The sequence below is a fragment of the Nannobrachium achirus genome (genome assembly GCF_963921795.1).
Source record: "Nannobrachium achirus genome assembly, chromosome: 14".
Classification (NCBI taxonomy): Eukaryota; Metazoa; Chordata; class Actinopteri; order Myctophiformes; family Myctophidae; genus Nannobrachium; species Nannobrachium achirus.
The window spans coordinates 23,502,167-23,525,915 of NC_137821.1; the positions used below are offsets into that span (position 1 = coordinate 23,502,167).

Below are 23,749 nucleotides of genomic sequence, written 5' to 3' on the forward strand. Positions count from 1 at the left end.
TAAGGAAATAGCAGATCTTACTTTTTTATATGCCAGGGGTTTTATATGTCATATCAAGGTCCATTATTTATTCTTGAGCCACGGACCACTATTTGATGAGATAGCCTCTCAGACCCAAAACTTTGATTATTATTTTGTATTTCTTGTAAAATAAGTAATGCAGATGTTTAACTATAATTTGACTCTTGAGAGCGAGAAATGAAACCAAATGGACCCGTAAGCGTCCATTCGGTTTAATTATACGCTCTCAAGAGATAAACATCTATAAGGGTCCAATCCATTTGGTTACCACCTGGAACCCCCTCAAGGACCACTGGTGGTCCCCGGACCACTGGTTGGGAACCTCTGGTATAAAAACTAAACTAAATTTTCGACTAATTATTGATCATGTAAAAGAAAACATGAGACAAAAAGGGAAGACGGGTTGAAAATGGTTATTTGCTGGTGTCTCTGAACAACGCCTGCCTCTGCTCTTCAGGCCAGTCAGTGTGTGCTGTGATGTCCCCGTCCTCCAGCCGACTCAAACACGCACCCTGCAAGAAGAAGAAGCACTACCCCAGTAGCACCTATCTCACTCACGTCTGACAAAACGACCCAGGAAGGACTGGCGGCCAAAATCCTATACTTGCAGGCTTGAGGCGAGGACCGAGAAAGGGAGAGAGAGAGAGGCAGCCAGGGAGGCAGAAATGTCAGATACAGCGGGGGTGAGTGGTGGAAGTGGAAGTGAAACGGGCTTAGGACAGGATGGTGAAAGTGGAGGTGAGGTAGACTTAGGGCAGGATGGTGGTGGTTTGGTACTCTTAGGGCAGGATGGTGGAGTTCTAGCAGGCTTAGGACAGGAGGGTGAAAGTGGAGGTGAGGTAGGCTTAGGGCAGGGTGGTGGAGGTCTAGCAGACTTGGGGCAGGGTGATGGAGGTGTATCAGTCTTAGGGCATGGTGGTGAATGTGAAATAGGCTTAGGACAGGGTGTTGGAGGTGAATTAGGCTTAGGGCAGGGTGGTGCAGGTGAATTAGGCTTAGGGCAGGGTGGTGCAGGTGAATTAGGCTTAGGGCAGGGTGGTGCAGGTGAATTAGGCTTAGGACAGGGTGTTGGAGGTGAATTAGGCTTAGGGCAGGGTGGTGCAGGTGAAGAAGGCTTAGGGCAGGGTGGTGCAGGTGAAGAAGGCTTAGGGCAGGGTGGTGGAGGTGAAGAATGCTTAGGAAAGGCTGCAGAGGCAGGGAACAATGTCAACCAAACAGTGTCACCCGAGGAAGGAGCGCCTCCGTCCATCAAGCGGCCCAGGCTGAGCGAAGAGGGGCTGGATGCGGAGGAGGCATCAGCACCAGGAGACGGAGCTCCGTTAGCTCAAGGTGTGTTGCAAGGCATGCATGATAAGCGGCCTTGACGTGGGCATTTTGAATAGGTCTTGGCTGCCTGTCAACGCCTGAATCATCACACATTTATATAATACTAGGCAAATATAAGGCAAATACTTAAGAAATGGCTCAGCATACTGTCATTTTGCCCAATCCTCAGCTACCTGCTCGTACCCATTCATTTGCTCACGTTTTGTCCATTTTCATGCTGTTATATAATGTAAATCTTCAGTATTGTCAATCGCCTGGAACAACTGCAATGCAATGCATGTATGAAAGGCAATATGATACATTGACGATGATGATTCAAATGTTGTAGCCGAGGAGGCCTGTAGCGGTGTGGTGAAAGATGGTGTTTCAAGTGGAGGAGGTGAGCTACAGTCACATCTGAACGGAGACGGCGTCCATCATGACCGAGACCATGATGCTTCTCCTGGTGGAGGAGAGGAGAAGGAGCTCCTGGAGGGGCAGGAGGAGAGTAACCAATCAGCTGACATCCCAGGCCAAGGCCAGCAGTAAGTGATGGAATAAGTCAGTAATACTTTTATCCTCTGTAACCGACATGGAGTTGGCCAAACTTATGTGGGAAGTAGGGATGGGACGGGACGATAATCGCTATAAAACTCTCACAATAATCGTATTGTGGAGATTTAAATTTATCGTGAAATAGTCCTCCGTCATGCACTGGGATCGATTCACCTTTTATTTGCTGAGCTGCATATTTAAATTTAAACCCTCTATAATTGGTCAAACGGACCAGGAAATAATGTACTTAATACTTTTTTTTTTTTTTTTTTACTCTCCAAAATCTCTTTGCCAAAAAATAGCCCATCTACAAGCTCACAACGCAACTCGTTGGCAAATGTGTTATGTTCCGCCCCAGGATAATGATGTTGGAGGTATTTTGATTATCGCAATAATATCGTAAATCGCAAATTTCATATCGTCCCATCCCTATCTGTAACCGATATGGAGTTCGCCAAACCTATGTGGGAAGTGAGATTTATTTTCTGCAGGGTTTATGGCTGGTCTTTGTGAGTTGGAGCCAAAAATCAAGTTCAATACATCTACATCTGAAGGATGAGTTGATTACAAGCAGTTGCAGTCTGTCTGCTTTACACTCCATGACCGAGGCCTCTTTTTTTCCCCTCTGTCTGTTCTGCAGCCTGGGACTTGATTTCAGCCAGAACCCGCAGATGCTGACTGGTTCGTGGGCTGAGTACTCCAACCTCCCAGAGAATTATCTGAGGGGCTGCAAATGGTAACCGCTTAAATATTAACTTCAACATGTAATTTGGGGATGATCCCAATCCAGAGGGATTGGATGATCGCCAATGAATGGCGAAAATGGCTGATCTACAAGCTAACAATGCCTTGTGTGCGTTGTGAGCTTGTAGATTGGCATTTAAAAAAAATCTAAATGTCACCGTCTCCCGTGGCCAGACTGTTGCCTCCGCGATTTGCAAATGCTCCCGGCATACAGTCTGGGGCATGGAAATAGATACGATGTGTGCGAGATAGAGCGGATGTGAGGCAACCGCTCCCTTGGTACAGTAGCAATAACAAGTCCTACTGGAAGCGTTATGTCTCCTTTAAAAATAACTTGGGGCATTAATTCGTCTTTCTTTGGTGTTACTTCCATGATGTTTTCAAATGTTTTCTTAAACTATACACTCATTACAAGAATATGCCGCTCGAATGACTCTGTCTGTGCGAGTGTGCTTCTGTTATGTTTCCAATGGGACTACAGTTCCGTGCAGCAGTGGCTACTTCCGATACTCGCCGTTCGGGAGCTGCCGTTCCAGACTCTATATAGCATTCGGAGATTGTGGAATAGTTGTCTGGCTACGCGAGACTAATAATGACATGCCCAAAATAGGGGTGCCAGCCAGACTGAAGGTGATTAATCCAAAGGCAACAGGCAATTTTTCTTAAACATGTGACCCTAGGGAAAATCCCTAAACCTGGTGGTGTTTGTGCCATGCTCCATCTGTTCCGCTTCATTCAACTGTGTAAACATTTGTTGAAGTATTAAGCACAACTGTTCAGTGCATTTTCTTCCTGTCTGACTATACTGATTTAATCTCTGATTATATTTGCTGCATCTGTGTAGCCATGGGGGTTTGCAGACAGCGGACGTGAAGTTATGCTTAAAGGACTACTTGGTTTTTTTTTACAACAAGGGTTCATATTTTAGATTGTAATTATAGAAAAGTAAAGATGAGTTTTATGAATGCTTAAATGAAAACATTTTAACACTCATCTTTTCTTTTCTCTAATTACATATTAACCCTTGTTGTAAAAAAAAAAAAAAGTTTGTTACAGGACAATTTGCGCACGTTCCACATAACACAAGCACAGGCGAGAGAAACTTGTCTCGCAGATACTTCCACTATCCATACTGCCAGCACACACTTTCATATCTTAGTTCTGACATTAACCCAAGTCTGTCCAAGAAATTAGTGTAGATATTATTTTTCCCTAAGGGGAAGTTAAAGAGTTAGAGCAGCTCTCATCATCAGAAACGGCAAAGAAAAAAGAGACCTCATAATAGACATCTGAGAGATTGTAGACATGAAGGACATTTTTAGAGAGTCGAAACAGTACAAAAAAACTAAAAACAGTCCAGTGGATTGATTGAACGTCCCTCAGCCTGATCAAGCCAGCCAGAGAAGGAGTTGCACAGTACATTGGGTTGTCTTTATAGGATTTTAACGACAAGTTATAAAGATGCGGCCAGAGACGGATTGCCTCAGACAACCTCTCCTCAAGCAGTGTCGTTGTGCAGTCACCACCAGTGCTGTAAAGTAACAAAGTACATTTACTTAAAGCCGGGGAAAACCACCCATTTTCAATATTGAACTATGTAATTAATATACCTTAGAGGAGTTTTGTGGAAATTAAAAAAAAGTTCCCCCCTTCTGTGTTGCCCAGAACTGGAGGATTGATTTTGGGGTTTGTATTGCAAAGTACACCGGTGTGATGTCATCACGGTGTGATAAAACTTTACTTGAGTATTTCCAACTTCCAATACTTCTACTCCACTACATCTCACATCCAAATATTGTACTTTTAATCCACTACATTAATTATTTTCTATTTGAAAATAGTCGATTTACAAGCTCACAATGCATCGCACCACGACGCGTTGTGAGCTTGTAGATCTATCTTCAAACATTTTGTACTTTAACTTTTGGTACTGTAAGTACATTTTGATAGCAATACATTTGTACTTTTACTCAAGTAAATCTTCAATCATGGACTTTTACTTAAGTCCAGAGTATTTCTACATTGCAGTATTGATACTTCTACCGTATTTTCCGGACTATAAGGCGCACTTAAAAGCCTTTAATTTTCTAAAAAAAACTACAGTGCGCCTTATAGTCCAGTGCGCCTTATATATGGATCATTCATTGACATTCCCTTTAGCACAGCTCCATCTGTTGGATGCATAACGCAACGGTAGCGTCTATTATGTGCGCCTTATAGTCCGGTGCGCCTTATATATGAAAAGAGTTAGAAAATAGACCATTCATTGACAGTGCGCCTAATAGTCCGGTGTGCCTTATAGTCCGGAAAATACGGTACTTAAGTAAAACGTTTTCCACCACTGGTCACCACACTTGTGAAGTATGACCATGCATGAAGTATGCATGGTCATAAACTCTTGATAGGCACCCACATGTCTGCGCATAAACAACTAAACTAGGGATGATAATTACTATATGCTGTTCATGTGAGTCTTGGACAGTGGTTCTCAAACAGTTATTTTCAAGAACCTCCCCATTAGAGCTCTTCACAGTGGCCCCGATTCCAAAAATACACGACAACAGGACCCGAGACCCACTCAGGTCTGGATTCATGTTTTTTATTGTTTTACCATAATCACTCGGAACCGGGTCTCTTCCGGTTCTATGATCTCAGACCTCGGGTCTGTTTAACATTATGTATAATACCAGAGTGGATCCAAGACCCATTCTCAGCACTGATCGATAGAGAGCATGATCAGATTAATTGTCTTGATTCAGTGAGAGCGGAGAGCGCACAGACTAGTCTATGGCACAGACTCTTAGCGCATCAAACTATACACCCAAGGAATCAAGATAGGCACGTGGATTGTGCAATCATGTTTCCCCGCTATGAATGAACGTAGGATTGTGTAAAAATCGGTCAGTTTGGTTCATTTTGTAGTCTACCTGCTCTCCCAGAGTAAAATGCATGCAGAGGATTTTGCTGTGCAGTCAGCGCCATGTGCTTCTGCCAATCTGCCATCACAGTCTATAATAGCCTACTAAATAGCAGCATCGAGTCTTGAACGGGTCATAACCTATACATTATATAATATTTAACACTCTGGGCCAGGTCTGTAATGGACCTGTGGCCAATTGTCACAGGTCCATTATGGTTCGGGTCCGTTTTTTGGGACCCTTGTAGAACTCTAACGCCCATAAGTCTTAACTCAGTCGGTGCCATATTTAAAGTGGGATGACCTCTTATATTGCCGGTTCGCCAACAAAGGGTTAAAAAAATAGTGTGCACGCCGGTGCACACATTCGTGCACAGATCATGCACTATGCATGTGCATGCTTTTCACAGCTTTCAAACAAAAAAATCCGCTTGGAAATCCGTTCAGGCATTCAGGAGAAAGGAGCCCTTATGTTTTCTTCAAATGTAAACAAACATGGCTGCCATGTTTGAAAGATGGGGTTGGTATGGGGGTTAAACATGCAATATCGCGATCATGCCTAGTACACTGTTGGAGGTCCAAATTTTTTTTTTTTTTTTTTAAAGACGTTCAGAAGACGTCTGGCAGGGAGGTCCATAGTGAAAAAGACGTTTTTATCATAGAAACTTCTTTTTTGGCAGGGTATGAGTTAAGAGTGCAGTAAACTAATGGAAATGGTATATCATTTATTGATGCGTTCACTGTGTCTTTCTCTCTCTCTCTGCCTCTTCCATTCTCTCAGGGCTCCTGACGGCTCCTGCATCCTGACCAACAGTGCAGACAACGTGCTGCGTGTGTACAACATCCCCGCAGAGCTCTACAGCTACAACTGGGACTTACTCACCGAGATGGTGAGCGGCAACATGACGGCTTCTCCCATTGGCTGCTGCCAGATTGATGTGTTATTCAGCTGTACTTAAGAGTATATATACATTTATTTGGTTCGGATATTGCTTTGAAGCTCTTCAAGATGGCTTAAAATTGGATAACGATGATGAAGCAGTACAACGTCAAGTTGCTGCTCTGTCTGCTGGGGTTTTATCGGGTGACTTGAGCCGCTATAACAGTTTAAATTCAATTTCTTCTTTTTAGTCTGTTTACTCACCCACTAATGTGTCTGAAGCATTAAGCATCAACGGGAAAAAAACACTTAGAGCTACCGTTGACGTTATTACCATTTATTTGACAAGTTGACGACATCCCGCACTATTTACAATTTAGTCATTTAGCAGATGCTCTTATCCAGAACGATTTACAAAGTGCACCAAACAACTCGCGAAGTGGTCAATTAAATAGAGTGCTAGGAGAATAATGAAATGCCACCAAGTAACCAGGAGAGCAGGTACTGGTCGACATCAAACCTAGCATCTCTAAATAACGTCTGTGAACAAGCCATGAGCATACATCTGTCTAATAAACATCTATCATACATCATCGGTGAACAAGCAAACACTATATCAAGGATGTTACATTTATCACTCACTGAAGACTGAGGCAGCGTCCATACAAATAAGATTTTAGGTGAATCCGCATACGTTTTTACTCGTTTAGACCTTTTGGCCACACAGAGCCGGCGGTTTGGGTGCCCGAATTCGCACATCTTTGAAACCGACTCCCAGAGTGAATAAACCTGAAGAGGCCGCCCTTGCGTGTCCATCTGTACAACGAATACGCATATTTCCTGAATACGATGACGCTACTCTTAACCCGCATGCACCAATATTGGTGCATGCGGCGGCCGGCTTTTTTTTTTAAAGCCGAACTAGTTCGGGATTGGCACCCCGAACGTTAATAAGGTCCAAACTATCCCGAACTAGTTCGGGATAGGCACAATAAGAGTTAAGTACACAGTACAAACTGTACGTTTTATAAAGTGAATCAAAGTGGAAAGTATTAACAAGAGCTTGTGACAAAAACTAAAATGCATTCATAGAAACACAGGTTCTTTTCCCCATTTTCTGAACGATATAGACAGAGGTTATGTTGTAATGATGGTTTTCCTTTCATCCCTTCAATTCCCACCCTCTCCCCCTGCGTGTCAAGAGTCCTGTGTTGAGAATGGCTGAGGGAGACACCATCTACGACTACTGCTGGTACCCCAAGATGAACTCCCTGGATCCCGAGTCCTGCTTGTGAGTCCATGGTCTTTTATCGCACTGCCGCACACTCAGCCTAATCTCTCAAAACAGATTCCGCCATGGGTTCCCAGATTGCAGCCTTCCCAGCCTTGTCCCCGAGACATCCAGGCCCTGTACGCTGTCCTTGAATGGATGCATATGAAGGATTTTTAGGACCCATTGACAGTACATTGACTTTTTTGTATGACATCGGTATATGCAATTATGCAGCCGTTGTGTCCCGATGTTTTACCACTTTAAACTTGGCCTCTCTATATTGGGAATTTCATTGTGGGTGAAAAGAGAATCTAAACGTTTCCAAAAATAGCACACAATTATGAAAGCCTTTCAAGTGGTAAAATAAATGTTGCTTATATTTTCTATAGTTTATGTATCTATCAAAGTTATTTGTGTTTGTTTCATATGTTTTTGACTTATAATTAAAATGTTGTCAAATATAAACTTTAATGAGTTTTGATGAAAAAAAAAAACCGTTTTGATCAAATATCAATCAAAACATCTGTAATCGGTGGTCTATGATTGTTCTCCTATTGTTATCCTTCTCATGTTTTAGTTCCTACAGCCCACAATGCTGTGTCAGAGGTTTAGACAGCCAGGCTATAAGTTCATAGACCGGAGGCAAGTGTCTGCACTGCAGTGCAAACACCAGGCGCGCCCCTAAAAGTCGAGTTTGCCAAATTGTTTGTGTGTGCAGTCTGTGCACATTACTCGTCTTTGTGTCGCCGTGCGTTCCCTGCAGTGCACTTGAGCCTTTTGAGCCTCAGAAAAGAGGAAGAGGCTGTGTACTTGTATGTGCGAGTCGGTGCTTGATCCGTGCAGCTTTCGTGTTGGATGTGGGAGCCGTCTGCCAACGTGTGTGTGAACCGGGACTGTTTAAAGCGTGTTTGTTATGTCTGCTCATTATAAGTGAAGAGTTGGCCCTCTTCTGTCTCTGCGTCTGTTGCGCCCCAGCGAGCTGTTTTGAGACCCGCTGCGCTCTGCAGAAGTGACTCAGCCAACTAACAGCACTCCAGACGGACGCCTTAAGAGCCTTATGATTCCCAGACCCAGGGTTTTCTCTGTTCATCTGTCTCTCTCTCTCTCTCTCCTGCTCGGTCTTGTTGTTGTGAGTGTGTGAGAGGCAGCATCCTGCCGGGGACTATAAAAACGCCGTGATTATGACATCAGCTGTGTTTTGTGCGTGTGCACCGAGGCACGACGAACATCAGTGACACCCGTTACCGTGGAGAACGCCTGTCGTTGCCACGGCGACGAAGGCTGGGCCCCGCTAACGAGTTGAGGGCCGGCCGCCAGCAGTGTGCGCGGCCCCCCCCCCCCTTACCCCCACGCTCCCATCATCCAACCTCCTCTACCCTCCAGGACTCCCACAGTTCACTCTGATCTGGGCCCAGCGTGGGCACCGCTCCACCCCGCCATCGAGCAGCCCTTCCTGGGCAGAGGAGAGAGGATGGTGGGGGTCAGGGGTTGGAGGTCCTTAGCATGACAGTTGTGTAAACATACTGTAGAGGAGGTGATTAATGTGTGGGATGAGCCACTCGAGAGGCCCTTACACGTGTCTGTGTGTGTGTGTCTTTGTTTTACTATACTGAGGCCAAATGTCCTCACTAGTATAGTAGATTTTGAGAAATGGACATTGTGAGGAGGAGTTTCCTGGTCACAAGAGAAATTGTTGTTTTATGATAAATAATCTTTTGGCGACTTATTAGGTAAAGGAGAGCAGTGGTTCTCAAACTTTATGGGCTTCAGTACCCCCTTTTACAGATTATATTAATCCAAGTATCCCCTTTTATCGACAACAACATTTTGACTAGAAAATACTAACATCAAAAGTCCAGTTTTTATTATGTCAATATGTTGAAAATAAAAGTAAGTAGCCTTTTTTCTATTCAGTAACAGTAAAAATTCATACTTAATTTGGTTTAAAGCTTCACGGAGCAGCACATTCACATACATTGTCAATGTTTTATCATTAAACATAACAATAAATGTTTCCATTTTCTATCTCAAGTACCCCCTGTAGTACCTCTGCGTACCCCTAGGGGTACACGTACCCCCATTTAAGAAACACTGATTTAGAGGTTAGGTGTAGGGGTTAAGTTTGTAGTTACTCTATGCCTGATTTATACTGTGTGTTGCGCCTAAAATGCTGATTCTTCACAAGCGTAGTAATACAAACGTGTCAACAAGCCAAGCGCTACCTCACGGTCTGTAACACGGATAAGAATGTCAGTAGGAACTCACAGTGTGTGCCCTTCGTCCTTATCAGATCAGCGCCACACTTCAGACGGTCTGCTTTAGGACAAAGCCAGGCGGGCCCAGAAGACATTTCCTGGAGCTAAACCTGTCTGTAAAATAGGCGTGCTGTTGTGTGATGTGTGTTCAGATAATGGCTCACGGTGAGTGAGTCTTGTTGAAATTGTACTATAAAGTCTCTATATCCAGCTTCTCTCTCTCTCTCTCTTTCACCCTCCTCCTTTATTCTCTCCTTTTCACTTGCCCTCTTCCCCTCCCTCCCTCTCTCCCTCCCTCTCCCTCGCTGGCTGGATCTTTCCATCTGCCAGAAGTGATGTGTTTGTTGCTGCTTCCTCCTGCAGAGAGGGAAGAAGGGGCCGCGCCGCTGTAGCTCTGGCTAAGTTGCACCGAGTTCTGGGCCGGGCTCCAAGCTAGCAGCAGTCTAGCATTATAATTGGGCATTTCCCTGCACTGGAACAAAGCCGGGGCTCAAGAGGGCTCCCGCAACAGAACACGGGCAGCGGTGGTAGGGGCTAATTTCTTTTGTCTAATTGAGCCGCAGTGATGTTTCACCGTTTGTTCAACGCCAAACAATCGGGAGCTAAAAAGTCATGCCTCTGTATTTGTGGCCCCCGAGTTTGAATCAATAAAAGGAGAGCTGTGGGGTTGTCTGTGTAATAGAGGCTGCGCTGATAGATATGCTTTCTATACACTAGCCAGGCTCAGATGTGTGCTGTGCTGCTTTATTGATCTCGGTGCTCGGTTGCATCCAGATGGATAAGGTGCCAATTGCTTTGAGGCCAGGAAATTGCGTTTCTTTCTTAATGTGTTACCATTACGGGCTGAACGGCATCCCGCCAACCTCTTTGTAATGAGTTTCGGTTTCGGTCTCGCCCGTCAGGGTGCAGGTGTGGGGAAACAACAGGTTTTAACCTTTCTTTATTGCACCAGCCGATGATTTTATGAACAAACAGCGGAGTATGTCCTCCTGTCCCTGTGTCTCCAGTGCACTGCTTCCTCACTTTTATTTATTTGATGTGTTTGTGCGACTGTGCGACTACAAGTGTGATTTAATGCATTTTAATGCCTGCCAGCTGTGACATAAATTGCCATCCAAGGATGATAAACACGTACACTTCACATTGTGTACCAGCTTCTCACTTTGAAATCCTGTCTCCCCTTTATTCTCAGCGGTCCATGCGTCTCACTGTCTCTCTCTCTCTCCCCCTCCCTCCATTTGCTCCTCTGTCCCTGTCTGAACCCAGCTTAGCCAGCAGCAGCCGTGACAACCCGGTGCACGTGTGGGACGCCTTCTATGGCGAGGTGCGCGCCAGCTTCCGGCCCTACAACCACCTGGACGTGCTGACGGCGGCCCACTCCCTCCGCTTCTCCCCCGACGGCTCGCAGCTCTACTGCGGCTTCGACAAGATGGTCAGGGTCTTCCACACGGAGCGGCCCGGCAGGGACTGCGAGGAGAGACCCACCATAGGTAGGCTTGTCACAATTATTACATAATAATCGTCTTAATCGTAAAAAAAAGAAGTTCATACATTTTCAAACATTTTCAGAAATAGTAGAAATAGCAGATCTACAAGCTCACAACGCGTCGCATCGCGACGCGTTGTGAGCTTGTAGATCGGCTATTTCCACTATCAATGTTATTTTTTTAAGTAGAAAGTTGTCAAATATGGATATATATATTTCTTTGTGTATTTAGGTTATGATATATCTGCCATGTGTAACTTAAAAGCCTAAAAGCCAAACAGAAATGTAATTATAAACAACAAAAACACAATTAAATCGCTAATCGCAATTATTTGTGTGACAATTAATCGTCATGTAAAATTTCATATCGTGACAGCCCTAACCATAGGTGAGCCATCTGACAGCCAGAGCAGAGGACCTAATACTGGTTTGGCCAAATTACCGTTACTCGCGGTCACTGCCCAGCATTTTCCAAAGCATACCGAGGTTTGTTTGATTTACAAGGTAGACATTTGGATACCGTTCATTTCGGTATGTTTTTAAAGTATACCTGAAGAAACTTGAAACTTGCATGAGATAGGAAGTCTGTAACTTTTTGTCAAAGTTTTGTTATCGTTGACTTAAAGGGAGCTCAAAGTGTGGATTGATTTGAAAAGTCTAGTCGAAGTTACTTCTTGGACGCGAAAAGAAATATCAGCAGAAGAAGCTGCGGATTTAAGGTGACTTTACTGTTATCAACTGAAAGTTTATATTAAAAGATAGCAAAATCTTGGAATTACACCAAAATCAAACAAACGGTGGTATGCTTTGGAAAGTGATAATGTACGATATTTTCAGCACACCTATACTACTGGTATGGGCCTTTTGAAATCGTTATAAAATCATAGAAAGCATAAAACAGATGAGCACGGTGACAAGTTGCAAAATGAATCGTAGAAGAATTTTGGATAATGTTGGAGAATCCAGGCTATCATACCTTACTGTGTGAACATTCCCTGTTTCTGTTGCATGATGAGTAACAGATGCAGTCTCTGTGTGGGTGTGTGGCATATCTCAAAACTGTGCATTGAATTCTCATGAGGACTGTCCCATAACTTTGCTACTGCAAGAAAGTATGCCTCTATTTCTGTCTAGCAGACAGACACTGGTGTTGGAGTTGTACTGTAGCTTCAGAAAGCTTGTTTGAAGTGTACCATTGTTTGGCTGAAACTTGAAGAGTTGAGCTGTGCGCTCTGAAATCTATAACATATGCTGCATCCTATCACTGCCAAGACACAACACACACAGTGTACAGTTTTACAAAGAGGATTGTGGGGGAAGAGAGCGAAGAAACGCTAAATAGGTAGTGATTATGGATGTAACAATACCAAAACCTCAGGGTACGGTAATATCAAGATGACGCCACAATTAGTCCATGATTCAATATTTATCATCGTAGGACATAATTCTTTATTTCCCATTCACATCATAACATGCGCTGTGCCTGTATTGCCTGACTTATTTCGGTAAGTGCTGGCGTCGCACACATGAAAATGGTGATCTACAGTACAAGCTCACAAATCCATGTGCGCACTCTGAGTTACATTAACATTGTGTAGATCAGTCATCAAAAAGTTTTTATTATGCAAGTGGCAGCTCTCAGACTCTGTGCCTTAAAACCACAAGAGACACAAAAACAATGTGAAACTCAATATGAAAACACTTTTAAACGTGTAGATTAAAAACTATGAAAAACTACAACATATTGCACATCGGTTCGTTATCAAATTGCACAAAGTCAAGTGTGGTGAATGTACATGTGATTTCAGGTTAGGGATAGCCTGACACTCAGCCTGAATTCACATTTCGTTTCACTTCATTATTCAGTCTGAGGTCGCTTCCCCCCAGGGCGATTGCAGGGATGGGCGTTGCCAAAAAGAGGCAGTCCTCAGCGATTGGTTCACCGACCAACACATGACATAGTGTTGTTATCATGGTTGTTTATGTGTGGCTGGCTAGTGGCTAGCCTGTTGCTTGCTAGTGCTACTTGCTAACCAAAGAAACAGTCAGAATAGGAGCACTACGAACTAGTAATCAAACACAACATAACATAACATGCCTGCTACTGGTGTTTCATACTAGCGAGATCGATACGATCGCATTTTACTGCGATGCGCGGTACGGTACGGGCGCGGCGCTGGTGTACTTGGAAACACACATGAGTTCTGGGAAACCCCCACCCACGCTGATCACACAACACTGATTCGCCAATCGGATTTTCAACCGAGGAAGGACTCTTCAATGAGAGCACTTCTAGACCCCTGAATCGCCAAAACAAAAAATTTAAAGGGGTGTGGCTAGCGATTCAGGGTCTGGAACTAGGCTAGGTTAGGGAGGCATTTAGTGCAATAACAGCTTTAGGGTAGAAGCCGTTTTTCAGTCTGTTTTGGCTTTGATGGTCCTAAAGCGCCTCCCTGAGGTCAGCGGTTCAACCGGGTGCTGACCTGGGCGGGATGAGTCACTGAGGAGGCCGTGGGTTCTCCTGAAACAGTTTTTCTTGTAGATGTCCCAGAGAGATGGAAGAGGGCATGTAATGATTTCTGGGGGGGGGGGGGGGGGCGCAGTATTTACTATTTATGACGCCCTGAAGCCCCTTTCTTTCTGCTACGGTGCAGCCGGCAAACCACAGAGAAAATGCTCTAGCTCAGCACTGACTCGACGGAACAGCAGTAAAAAGAAAAAGATTCTCTGTTCTTCCCGAGTATCCTCACTCAAGGAAATGCTGCTTCTTTTGTTGCCTTTTTTCAGAAGTGCAGTGGTGTTTATTTTCAAGGTCAGGTCCTCCTTAGTGCTGTCACAACATTTTACTTGACGATTGTCACACAAATAATTGTGATTAATGATGTTTTTGGCATTGAACATTGGGACCTATAAATAAAAGAAATACATTTCTGTTTGGCATTTAGGCTTTGTAAACAAAAGCTGCACAGGGCTGATGTGACACATGACTTAATATACAAAGACATTTATATTTAATAACTTACTATACTTTCACAATTAAAAAAAAAGAGTGGAACTAGCTGATCTACAAGCTCACAACACGTCTCATTGTGAGCTTATAGATCAGCTATTTCCGCTAGTGTTTATCTCAAATAACTTTGATTAGGCAATTACTTAATAATTGTGAGAGCCCAGAAATTAGATTTGTTCCTTCATGATACCGATTCCGATACCCATAACTTGCGTATCAGTCAATACCGAGTAAGTACCGATCCAATACCAGTGTGTAATTTAAACAAATCTAGGACGGTGGTTCTCAAAGTGGTGTCCAGGGACCGTTTGGGTTCCTTGAGGGGGTTCCAAATGGACAGCTATAGATCTGTAACTCTGGGAAGTGTACAAAATGGGACCAAATGGACCCTTACTCTCAGAGTTAGGGGGGTCCTTGAAATTAAAACATTTGAGAGCCACTGATCTAGGAATAAATAACATTTCCATTAATAATTGTTAATGTGCAGCAAGTTAGTAACATTTTAATGTACCTGTAAATAGTATAGTAAGAGTACAAAACAGTCGTGCAACATCAACTGAAGCAATCAAAATATGACTAAATGAAATATCATGTCATAAATAACGTTGTATCGGAGACTGGCATACTCGCGGCCGCCGATACCGACACCAGCATTTTAGGCAGTATCGACAGCTTTTCCGATGCTGGTGTTGGAACGACTCTACCAGGAATGTAAAAGTCAGAGCCTCTCTCCGCCTCTCTGCAGTGAAGAAGCAGGAGGGTCAGAACGGGATCATCTCCTGCTTTGCCTTCAGCCCCTGCATGTCGGTGTACGCCTGTGGCTCCTACTCCCGCAGCGCGGGCCTCTACTCCTGTGAGGATGGCTCCCTGCTGGCACTGCTGCCCACCCGACACAACGGAGGCCTCACCCACCTCTTCTTCTCCCCCGACGGAAACTATCTGTACACCGGAGGACGCAAGGTGAAGAACACACACACACACACACACACACACACACACACACACACACACACACACACACACACACACACACACTGCCCCACATTTATTACTGTTTTGAAATATTACCAGTAAGACGCCCTGAGGACAAGAAGCGACCTCACCCTAAAGGACATTGGCGTGTGCACATGGGCACGCAATACACGGAAGACTCTAGGATGTGCACTCATTCTGCCCCTCCTTGTCTACGGAGTCCTCGTATGGTATCACGATGCCCCAAATGCCTTAAAATCTCCAAACAGCCCAAAACAAACTGATTAGGGTCCTGCTTGGCCTTACTGCTTATCACTATATAAGCGTGGGGTGGCTCACAGTAGCTGACAGAGTACAGCATCTTGCAATGGACCTGGTGCACAAGATACTGCACCAACTGTACTCCTTCAAAATTGCTATGAAAAGTCACCTACCTACAGGCAGCTACTTCTTTTTCCCCCTCCTTTTGTTATTGATGATATCCTATGCATAGTACTGTGTTCTATCCGTCTGTCTTTCAATGTTATGTGAGATACATAAAGGGTTCCTGTGTAAATAAGCCGTAAAGCTTACGAGGATCTTCTTTTAGTTGACCTTGTACCAGTGAACCGTACTGTCATGAAATCAATCAATCAGTCAATGGGCATAAAAGGGACAAGGATGTGTATTCAGGGATCTGATGCCATCAATGATGTTCTGACATAATTGTGATGTCAGAACAGGTCCTTCTGCTGAGCTGGGATGAGGTGTGACGCACGCACACACACACGCACAGGAGCTGAAGGTTATTTATTGTGAATGTGACCTACGGTCGCAATTAGATTCTAGTTTCGACCGTAGGTCGCATTTACTATAGTATTTGTGTAGTTTTCCAGTTTGTGTTTGATTTAAGTTTAGTTTTAGTTCCTTTTACGGGTATTGTCTAGTTATCGAGTTGATGTCCCTTTTGGTTTTTCTTAATTTTAGTTAAAGTAACTCTTCAGTCATTTTCAACCATCTTCTACCTCTACTCGCTGTGTGTTTCAAAGGAGGGCTGTGGACAGTTCAGAAACCCCCCTTTGGTCATTTCAAACAGGATTTCAAAACACCTTTCTTTATTTTATTTTCATTTGTATTAATGCAAGAACAATGGTTTCTATTTCAGCATGTTAACTCTCCAGGAAGAGTAGGGCTGTAGTTTCTATTAACTTGGAATCCCCATTGATATTGTCATTGGTAGGCAGGTTTCTGAACTGTCCACAGCCCACCAAATGAGACGAAGAGTGAGTAGATGGAAATGATGCCGTTTTATAAGTGACTTAGAATAAACAAGATATGAATAGCATGTATTATTATTACTAATGAAAGGCGAGGACCAATTATATGAAGATAAAGGTTGAAACTAGGTGGAGTGCTCCTTTAATAAGCCTGTTCGATTCGGTACTAAAGCAATTTGTGCTGATACTGTGTGGGATTTGGGTTACACATGCTATCATGCAATGCGTCCAAGTTTAGAGTGGAGTATCTTGATATTAAATTGCTAGGTTGGCATATCTCCCCTCGTGTCTGCAAAAGTAACAGTAATCGTCCTTGAGTGCCCCCCCTCCCCTTTATCTCACCCAATAAGAAGACATGTTATTAGACCAGCCATATGCTTTGAATGGTCTTTTATACTCATTAAAATCCGCCCGTCTACTAAAGCACCGTGCCAACGCATGTGAAGCTCCACACAATCTGTCGGCTAGAAAGAAACTACAAGGCCAAGCTGTGAGTTCTGTTACAAGCCCAAACACGGAAGGTCTGGGCAAATTAACACATTTAGACCGGGGACGCATTATTATGCATTATTTTATGCTTTAACTATTAAAAAATAGCAGATATACAAGCTCACGTGTTGCCGCTCTGCTATTTTTGAAAAATTGTGGACATTTTGTGCAAGTCTTTGAATATTTTTGACCCGATTCTATAAGTGAAAAACCTATGTTTCTATGTCAGTGGTGCTCAAACCTTTTCATCTGAAGGACCCCCAAAATTATATGTATTTGGCCACGGACCCCCAATCTCAAAATATTTAGTTCCAGGGACCCCCAGAAGTAAAATTTGAGTTACACATTTTCGCTTAAAAAAATACATATATTCAAAGATTTGCACACATTTTCACAACTTTTCAAAAATAGCAGATCTACAAGCTCGCAGCGCGGCACCGTGAGCTGTATATCTGCTATTTTTCAGTAGTTAAAGCATTAAATAGTTCTAGGCCTAAAATGGGTTAATGGGTGAATGAATACCACCACTTAGCCTCGTCATTATTCTAACCTTGAGCACAAGAAGAACCTTGAATGATTTGTGTGGTCCATGTGCAGGACCCAGAGATCCTGTGCTGGGACCTGAGGGAGCCAGGCCAGGTGCTGTTCTCTGCACGGAGGAACGTGGCCACCAACCAGCGCATCTACTTTGACCTGGACCCGTAAGTTGACCCGTAGCTACAGGGTTCCCCCGGTCATGAAATTCCTGGAAAATTTTGAAATTAGAAAAATATTTAAAGTATTGGAATTGATCAAGGGTCCTGGAAAAAATAGCTATGCATTGTTTTTGGTTATTGATTTTGTTAACTCATTTACTGCCACCATAAATTGACTTTGATGGTTCCCTGCCACGATTTTCTTACCTTTTGGAGTGGGCACGTGCGTGTCCATAGTGCACGATTGGCATGCACGCCATGGTGGTCCATTCGCAGCAGCGTGCACGCTTTATTTTTGCTACACTGCCTGTCTTTGGGCAATGCACATAGGAGTACGCGACTCGTTATTGTGCTGAATTATTGTTGCGACCGTCAGGTTGCAGTTACTGTCAAAACCTCGACCAGCTGTCCGTCCGTCTGTCACACGTCACACGTCACACTTTTGCCCTGCTCATATCTCCGCAACCGTTGCCCCGATCCATGCCAAATTTTGCACACACACTCCTTGCCTGCCACAACCCATCAGTTCTCACATGGCCCTCTTCTAGCGCCACCATGAGGCCGATTCTTGCAAAACACATTTTTGGACACTGCTCCTACAATATTTGCCCTAAAATCACGCAAATCGGTACACAGTATGTCTACACTGAGTACACTCATCTCATCAACATGGATCTGTCCCATTTAGCGCCACCTTCAGGCCGATTTTTTAAAACACAGAATATCGCGTTGTGAGCTTGTGGATCGGCTATTTCCACTATCAATATTCTTGTACTTTACACTTTACATACTTTACACTTTACATGAAAAGTGTAAAGTTTCAAATATGTCCTTAATTTCTTTGTATATTTAGATTATGTGTCATATCTGCCATGTGCAACTTCAAAGCCTACAAGCCAAACAGAAATGTAATTGTCAACGACAAATACACTAATCGCAATTATTTGAGTGTGTGAAAATGTGATAATCGTGACAGCCCTATATGAAGGTGTCCCTGTCACAAACTCCGTGGGTACATTTCTTTGAGGGTCCTCCTTGACATGAAGAGGTTTGAAAACCACTTGTCCTTTGTGTTTATGTGTGCGTAGGTCAGGCCGGTACCTGCTGAGCGGGGACACGGAGGGAGTGGTGTCCGTGTGGGACACCCTGACGGCGCCCACCGATGGCAGCGAGATGCTACTGCAACCCCAGCTTCAGTTCCCGGCCCACAGAGACTGCACTAATGGCATCAGGTATTGATGCTAAACATTAGAATTCAGATCAGTCAGCTCCTATGTTTTAAGGTAAAGGTAGACCTTAATTAATCCTGCATGGGGAGTTGGGTTTCAGCTTCAGCTAGTAAATGACTGGCTGCTCAGAAGGGAGAGGGACGTATGGACTAGGGAGAGAGTGCCAGACTTTATTACTTTATTTAATTGGCTTTAAATGTGACTATTTGACTACTTGTTTTCCATATAAAGGTCTATAAGACTTTCTGACAAAATAGTACAATTCCGGGGGGCACAGTGGCACAGTCGATACTGCTGTCGCCTCACGGCTTGAAGGTCCTGGGTTCGATTCCCGCCGGGGGACGCTTTAGGCGCTGGTGGCGTGTTCCCTCCTCCGCGTCATCAGTGCCCATACCCTAGGTGGGGTTGGCGAAAGGGTCTTTCGCCAACCCCACCTAGGGTCATCAGTGCCCATACCCTAGGTGGGGTTGGCGAAAGGGTCTTTCTGTGTGGAGTTTGCCTGTTCTCCCCGTGTCCCCTAGGGTAGGTAGGTACCCTCCCAAAAAACATGCAGTAATCCTGGTCTCTATAATGCCTCCCTCTGGCCAGCTGGGACGCCTGATGGAGGGGAAAGGAACTGGTTGGAATGACGTGTTCCTTCCACGTGCTACGTCCAACCGGGGAAGCTCCTCCCTGGGCCGCTTCTTATCGGGTGATAAGAAGCGGCTTGCTCACTCCTCAGGCACTGAAGGGATCATGAGCTCAGTTTGGGGCTCTCCCCAGGTTCGCAGAGGGAGAGCAGAGCCCAGGATTACAGCTTAGGCAATTGGCACTGGGTAAAAAATGTGTTACAAAAAAAAGTACAGTTCCAAGTGTTTGAGTGCTGATTTAGACCACATTAATGTAGTCATGCTGTATGAAAGTCTTTTTGACTGATTGCGTGTACTGTAGTTATGTAGTACCAAGTTACTGTAGCCATCATGAGATTAAACAACTTGCCTACTACTACGGAGGTCAAAAAATAAATCACTTCCACACAGTTTACGTTGTGTAGGTCATAAGCACATGGTTTTCATATCGTAAAAACTTTTATGTGTTATAATCCATGTCCGTTCCTTTGTTTATTTCAGAAAGCTGCAATAGATTTTGTCTAAAAACTATGCAAAACTTGTAATATGATTAGTCAACCTTTTATTTAGGTTTTGTCTACTAGAACCAGTCGGTGTTTACCGAAAGTAGGTAGAATAACGTAAAAGTAGGTGAAACTAACTTTACGCTATTCGTAAGAAATTAACAGGCAAAGAATGTATAGACTGCTCTACTCGAATCGTAGACTTTCAGACATATTATTACCCAGCCAATGCTGGGTACCAGAATCCCAACACTCTGATTGTAGGGTAGGGGAGATTGGCATGTCTCTTCTCGACACGTTGTCAGCCAAATAACCCCAGCAACACCAGGCAGGCTATATATATTTATGTATGTATGTACGCACGTCTGTTTGTAGTTAAAGTGTGATTGCTGCCTCAGTTCCTGGCTTTTCTATGATCCCCCCCCCCCCCCCCCCCATCTGGCATCAAGAGACGGGAGAAACAGCAATCTGTGGATCCTTGCCAATCCCATATGTCAGAGTTTTAAACATTGATATCTTTCACTACAGCCTGGGCAAATTTATCAGCCGTCTCGGTTTGTAGCCTGCAGCTGCTCTTTAATGTTTTCCACACTGGGCGTTTATCTCTTATTCATTTATGCCTTGTTTCACCATCCCATTCTCTCTCTGTTAATAGTCTCTCTCTCTCTCTTCCTTCCCTCTCAGTATCCATCCTTTCATGCCGTTGCTGGCGACGTCCAGCGGCCAGCGGCAGTTCCCAGGGCCCGGAGACAGCGATGGCGACTCGGCCTCTGACGGCGAGGGGGGCGACGCGGTGATGTCTTCGCCGGGGGTCCGGCAGGACAACGCCCTCAGCCTGTGGTGGGCCGGTCCGCTCGGTCCTGACGCGGCGGAGGTGCGGGGGGAGGAGGAGGAGGACAGCAAGCCAGCAGGGGAAGCCTAGACCTCTGACCTTCCAACCCCCCCGTCCAACCGTAACGGAGCCAATGTGTGCTTTGAGAATATAGGAATGATGACACGGCTAACTGCATATCACAGGTGATGGCAGAGTAAGGCTTCTTTTAGGATCCAGGGAATAGAAGCCTTCAGATAAAGAACCTTTACAAGCCTGTTTCTTTTTTCTTTTTTTGTTCTTTTGAAGTTGTGTAGATGTTATTGGGAGCGTAGATGTGATACATGACCTGATGGCTCCCTTTACAGCTGTGAATCCACACAGCAGTAGAACTTTGACCACTTAAACCCTATAGAGTACCGTAAGCCCACAGCCTCTCTATCACAAAAGTGTTTTTCCCATTCAAAATTCCATTTATTTTTTTACGTCCTTTACGAGAAAGAAAAAGTCCAGCGATTCTGTCAAGGAGGTAGCTCTGTGTCGTTTATGATATTTAGTTGTATTTGATACCGTCTGCATTCGGAGAAATATCATTAATACCCAGAAGTAGAGAAAACTACAGTAGGAAATCATGCGATCAGAAAGATCCCTGAGATTCCATAGATTTCTTGACATTTGTTATCAGCTTATTTAGTTTGTTCTGAGAACTGACAGCTGCTCTCCTATAGAAAGAAAGATTCCAATGCAACATGATGTGCCTGAGAATTGTTTAGGCGGCCCTTTATTTTTGTACTCTTTGTCACTTGTCAGTTAATGCTTCTTAGCCAAATGATTAAAATAGATGGAATATTTTTTATTTTATTTTTGGAACACAGTTCTTAATGATTAAAAATGTTTGAATGGGTTAAACACTGCTGTGACCCAGGGGGCGTGACTTTAGGGTTCAAGTGGTTAGGTTAGTTCATTAGTTCCCAAAGTGTGGTCCAGGGACCCTCATGGTTCCTTGAAGGGCCTCCAAATGGACCCTTACAGGTCTGTAACCAGAGTTATGGGGGTCTTTTTTAATATCATTGCTATTCCCTGGATGGAATTGGGATAAGGATACGGCCGCTGATGGTTCTTTATCTGAAGGCTTCAGTCATTTGTGCCTCTAGTATCGTTGCCATGTTGGTAACTAGACTCCATATTATGTGAACCTATTATGCCAAGACGATGGTTAATGTTTTAATAGCAGGGAGTTTGACATTTCCTCTTGAATGACGACCACCTCCGCTCAGGTTGATGAGACCAGAGACCCACGGAGAAACAGAAACAGTCCCCCGGAGCCGGATCGAGCTCAGTAATAAATAAGGCTTAATAATGGTATTATTCATAAATGTTATTTATAATGCACTTTACATTTGAAACAAACCTCTCAAAGTGCTACAAAGTAAAACATTGCATGAAAACGACATAAAACCCCCAACTGTAAAACTAGGGGAATTAAGTAAAAAATAAAGTCACACAAGGGCATTTAGCCAGTTCAGCAAATATATTGTTAATAAGGAAGGTTTTCAGTCCTTAAAAAACAAACATTGACAGTCTGTGTGATGCTAGGTGGTCGGGTAGTGTTCCACAGACAAGGCTCAATTGCTTTCACTATTCAATAAATCAATTAAGCGGTTAATTTGCCTTAACTTTCGGGTATTTTCGTTGAGTCTGAATGTTTGAGATTTTGTTTGTCATACCGTGTAACCTTTTAGATTACACCAAAGTTATTTTTGATTAAGAATTTCACTGTTAGATTTTTCACCTTAAACCCATTTAGGCCTAGAATTATTGAATGCTTTAACCAGTGAAAAATAGCAGATATACAAGCTCACAGCGCGCTGCGAGCTTGTAGATCTGCTATTTTTGAAAAAGTCGTTTTGAGTCATTTTGAGATGGGGGTCCGTGGCCAAATACATATCATGTTGGGGGTCCTTCACATGAAAAAGTTTGAGAACCACTGACATAGTAGTCTCTCCAGAACAGACTAACGGAGCTCCAGTTAAGTGAAAAGGACCGTTTCTTTGACGATGGCTGGCCATATTGCTGTCATAGAAACAGGTTTTTCAAAAAAACCTTAGAAGGATTCAAAAGACACTTAAAGAATCGGGTCAAAATTCTAATGTTCACGATTTTTCAAAAATAGCAGATCTACAAGCTCGCAGCGCGGCACTCGGTGCCGCGCTGTGAGCTTGTATATCTGCTATTTTTCAATAGTTAAAGCATAAAATAATGATACACAATAATGTGTACCTGTTCTAAATGGGTTTAAAGAGAGAGCAGACATGCACATCCCTAACCCAGAATAGGGCAGGTGCTGAGCGACGACTAGTATAGAAATGAGAAATAAACTCGCACACTGAGGGCTCTAATGCGACAGATGTTGTATTGCACCGTTTGGTGCAATAAAGCATCTGTCGCATTGGATCCCTCGGTGTGTGAGCGTTTATTTACTTCTCAATTTCTATATTTTTCACCTTAACCATTCTGTGTAACTTTCTAATCACTTTATTTAGTTGCGGATACCTGCCCCCCGACACATTTTGTTGAAACAAAGTTGAAAGAATCAGTATGAATCAGTGTTGATTTCGTCGACTAAAACTATGACTAAAAATGTTTGTCGACTGCGTTTTTTTCACTGGCGAAAACTAAACTAAGACTAAATATATCGACAATTTTGTTTACAAAATGAAAACTTGACTAAAACGTTAGG

At 43.7% G+C, this 23,749-nt stretch overlaps 1 protein-coding gene across 1 annotated transcript; it reads left to right on the forward strand.

The window, feature by feature from the left end:
- Window positions 1–933: 933 nt before the first annotated feature.
- wrap53 (WD repeat containing, antisense to TP53) lies at window positions 934–23,151 on the forward strand (the record flags this gene model as incomplete). The annotated part of the gene is made up of 11 exons (XM_080741497.1): window positions 934–939; window positions 1,116–1,350; window positions 1,676–1,871; window positions 2,522–2,617; window positions 6,324–6,432; window positions 7,625–7,713; window positions 11,217–11,440; window positions 15,192–15,406; window positions 17,761–17,864; window positions 18,947–19,090; window positions 20,883–23,151. The coding sequence occupies 11 exons, from the start codon at window positions 934–936 to the stop codon at window positions 21,118–21,120; spliced, it is 1,656 nt and encodes a 551-aa protein (XP_080597623.1). The 3' UTR covers window positions 21,121–23,151.
- Window positions 23,152–23,749: the final 598 nt, after the last annotated feature.